At 54.5% G+C, this 3,749-nt stretch overlaps 1 protein-coding gene across 1 annotated transcript in view; it reads left to right on the top strand.

The window, feature by feature from the left end:
• Positions 1-1,964: 1,964 nt before the first annotated feature.
• Positions 1,965-3,749, top strand: part of ARRDC1 (arrestin domain containing 1) — a gene marked incomplete at its 5' end in the record, with an annotated part of 17,051 nt that continues 15,266 nt past the window's right edge. Inside the window, one exon of the mRNA XM_010136042.1 lies at positions 1,965-2,075. Coding sequence (XP_010134344.1) covers positions 1,965-2,075 — 111 coding nt within the window. The remainder of the gene's footprint in view (positions 2,076-3,749) is intronic.

Raw genomic sequence — 3,749 nt, 5'->3', positions numbered from 1 at the left:
GGCTGTTGCTCCTGAAGGACGTGAATGTTCTCCAGTTCTTGGTTGGGCTTTTCTTGCTTGCATCTCATGTGTGAAAATGTGGGAGCGGAGTGGTTGAGTCTGGACTTGATTTGACTGGAGCCATCCAGGTTATCTGGGCTAACTCGGAGTGGGACAGGCTTGTCGTGAGCCCAGAGATGTGGCGGTGTGCCCAAGGTGGGAGCAGGAGAGCTGGTACCAACGTTTGGGTACACAGGATGCTGCCCTGCTAAAACCGCTCCCTGCTGCTCCTGATGCTGAATGCCTTGCGTGGTTTTGGCACTGCTGTCGGGCAGAAAAGAGGATGGATGTCACCTGGGGTGCGCAGAGTGGGGTTTGATGTGATGGTTTGCTTTGGGAGGGGACCTGTGTCTGCTGAGACCAGGGGTACTGTGAGCTGTGGGCAGCTCCTGTTGCGGGCCACGCTCTCTTTGGAAGTGCCGGTGCACATCACGGACACAGACACGCCGATGTGTCGGCCTTGCTGCTCTATCAGCGGCTGGTTAATGAGAGTTGGCATCTGGAGCTGCTCCTCCTTTGCCCTTGAGTATAAAACAGCGTTTGACTGCAGTGGGCTCTGGTGTTCAAAGTCATGATCAGGCTGTGAAGGCATGTCAGGAGATCTGCTGGGGGAGACTGTTCTTTATTGCGGGACTAGACACTAAGCCCTCAGGAGCCCATCCCACTGGAATGTGTGTAGCAAAGCACTGGTTAGGGGTCTGGGGTACGAACCGTGCATTCCCCTCGCAGAGAGGGCTGGATTTGGGGTTCTTTCCACCCTGTTCTGAGTCAGCGTGGAGGACGAGGTCATGCTGGCCAGGCAGGTGTCTGGAGAGCTGTTTGAGGTGGCTGCAAGCAGCATCACTTGCAGATCTCGGTGTCTGGGTCGGTGGGTGGAGATGGTGAGATCAGCATGCCTGAGAAGGCTTGTGGAACAAGGAGGGGGAGAGCTCTTAAGCCAACAGAAATTGGCCACCTGCCTCCCAGGGAGCTGCTTCCTGTGAGATGCCACTTGAATACAGGGGAGCAGATGGGTGAAAGAGGAAAAGAGTCTGGGGGTTCCTGCCACTTTGCTGCCAGCAGAACTATTCACCTGGCAAATCAGGAGATGTGAGGCTGGGACAACCCTGAAGGCCCACTGTCCTCTCCATGTTGAGATGGCACCACAGATCATCTCCTGCTGTGCAACAGGCCAGTCTGTCCCGTTTGCCTCTCTCTGTGATCTGGTGTTGACATCAGAGCTTGATTTCAAGTTGTGAATTGGCCAAGACTAACCGAAAACGTCTTGTGAGCAGCTCTGCTGAAAGCCACGCTGCAGAGAGAGCTTTGCCATGACCTTCCCAAGGCACCAACATCGCTCAAGTTACTCTCCTTGCTTTGGGATGGTCAGATGGTATCTTGGATGCTTCCAGACCTTGCTGTTGGCTTTGCTGGGAGCCCTGCGTCTCTAACAGGAGGAGGAAGCCACTCACTTGAAGTGGTGTCTGGCTGCTGAGAAGCAACGTGCTTATTGACACGATCGGAGGTCCTGGTGCAGGACAGAAGCAAAGTGCTTCTGCTGCAATCCTTTGAAGTAGAGCTGACCCTGGGATGTGGGAGCAGGCTTCCAGGGGCTGGGGGAGTCCTGTGTGGGCAGCTGAGCTGTGAACTTGGGCATCTGAGCTTGTTCAGGCTGTGCTGCAGGGTCCAACTCTCTGCTGCTGCTGTGGACAGAGCCTTGCTGAGCTGGCTAACGTGCTTGTGCCGAACACATCTCTCCTGCCAGGGATGGCAGGATGCTCGGTGGGGTTTCTGTAGGTGGTGGGAGGCAGCAGAGCCCTCTTCTGCTCATCCCTGTCTGGACAGGGACACCTGAGTGTAACTAGTGCACATACAGCTCCTGAAGTGACTCTGAGCCTGAGGTGTTGCCTCCTCCCAGCGCTTACGTGTGTGCTTTCCCTCTACAGCCATCAAGGTGAGCTGCGTTGGATCTGGTGGGGTGTCTAACAAGATCAACGACACAGCATGGACCGTGGAGGAGCAGTACTTTAACAGCACGCTGTCTCTGGCAGACAAAGGTAAGGTCCACAGTGGAGATCTGTGATTCTGACATGGTCTACAGAAATGTACCACCAAGACTTCAAAATCTCCTTGATGTGAAATACCCTTTACAGGCTGTCTTGGCCGGTGTGCACAGAGGATGGAGCCAATATTAGGGATTACAAGAGCTTAGAAGGAGCTGTGCAACCTGAATAGCTGCAGAACTTGGCAGCACTCTGCACACACTGCTCGCATATCCTCCAACCCTGGTCAGCCTGAAACGGAGCTGCCAGCAGCAGCTTCTCTGCTGTTTCAAGGCCCTGTAGGTTCACGCTGCTCCGCTTCCTGTCTGTTGTTCGTGGTGGTCACAAACCACTGATCAAAGCTGGTCAACAGAAGCTAGTTGCAGGCCAGGAGTAGTTTGCACTGAAAAGGGATGTGGAGGTGTCACTTGTCCTCCAAGACAGGTGCTGAGAGCATGGCAGGACCAGCCCAGGAGAGCTGCCACCACACCCCTGCAAGCCGAGATGCCCGGAGATAGAGACGGGGTTGTGTTATCCTGTGAGGTAAAGTGATACCGGCACCCTCGGGGGAATCGGGGCTCGGATGAATGCTGCCTTTCTGCTGGTAAATAGGTCAGCCTCAGCACAAATAATTCATGCTGTGCTCTGGCTCCTGTTGGATTCAAGGCGTGCCAGTATTCACCTGCTGAAGGCAGTGGCTGCAGTGGTAACTGTAACGTGGCAAAAGCTCAGGGCAGCAGGAGCTCAGCCCTCTGATCCGGTTAGATCTAATAACAGGAAATGGGTAAAACCAAAGTGGCAGTTTCTGCCGGCTCAGCAATTTTCCAAGCAGAGCTTTTAGCATCGAGGGGAGACTGACTTCATCCTTGCAGCAACTGGCGAGAGCGCTGCTTGCTCTCAGGACCCAGGGAAGGGGGACTGCTGGCTCGCTCGCCTCTTGGCTTGCCTCATAGCCCGGGGGCTGCAGTTGGAGGTAAACTGCCTGAGAGGGCAGCGGGAAATGTTCCTGCCTGAGTTTGGACGTGGCGCTGAGCACAGCCAGAGGGTTCAGCTGCGAATGTCGGGGTAGCAAAACCCCTGAGAAATTTATAAGGTGCTACAGGCCATTGAGCTTGGATGAGTCGGGTTTGGAGGCTGTGCGGGATTGTGGACTTCTGGAGAGGTTTAAATCTGCAACTGCACTGGAAAATGCCCCTTCCAACTTTAGTTTCTAGTATTTAATGATTCAAGGGAGAGCTGTGATACTGTGGTTGGTTCTGTCCTGGTAAAGCCAAGCAATGGCAAAAGCCAACCAGGAGACGGGAGCGGGAGGAGGTGGGTCTGCTGTTCATTGGCTTTGCAGCCCCTGGGAGATTCTCATAGCTGCTTCGGCAGTTGGGTCTGGTGAGATTGCCCTTGGCAGCCATCCCCTTGATAACTAGGACCAGTGTGGACTGGGAATAAAGGAAAGAAAATGATTTGTGGACGTGCTTTCACAGCTCTGGCATCTCCCCTTTGAAGGCCTGAATTCCAAAGATGCCCAAAATGTGGTTTCCAGCTCTTAAACTGCCCGTGCAAAGCCCTAGCCTTTTGGCTCTTCATTTTCCTGGCCCCAGACCACTGTATCTTGCTCAGTGCAGTGCTGCAGTCTACCAGCCGCCGGCACTGCACACTCTGCCAGCCGGAGACCTGAGCGAGCATCCAGGGCTG

This window comes from Buceros rhinoceros, unplaced genomic scaffold (genome assembly GCF_000710305.1).
Source record: "Buceros rhinoceros silvestris isolate BGI_N320 unplaced genomic scaffold, ASM71030v1 scaffold23085, whole genome shotgun sequence".
NCBI lineage: Eukaryota > Metazoa > Chordata > Aves > Bucerotiformes > Bucerotidae > Buceros > Buceros rhinoceros.
Note: the sequence above shows the minus strand (reverse complement) of the source record. Positions and strands in the feature narration are given on the sequence as shown.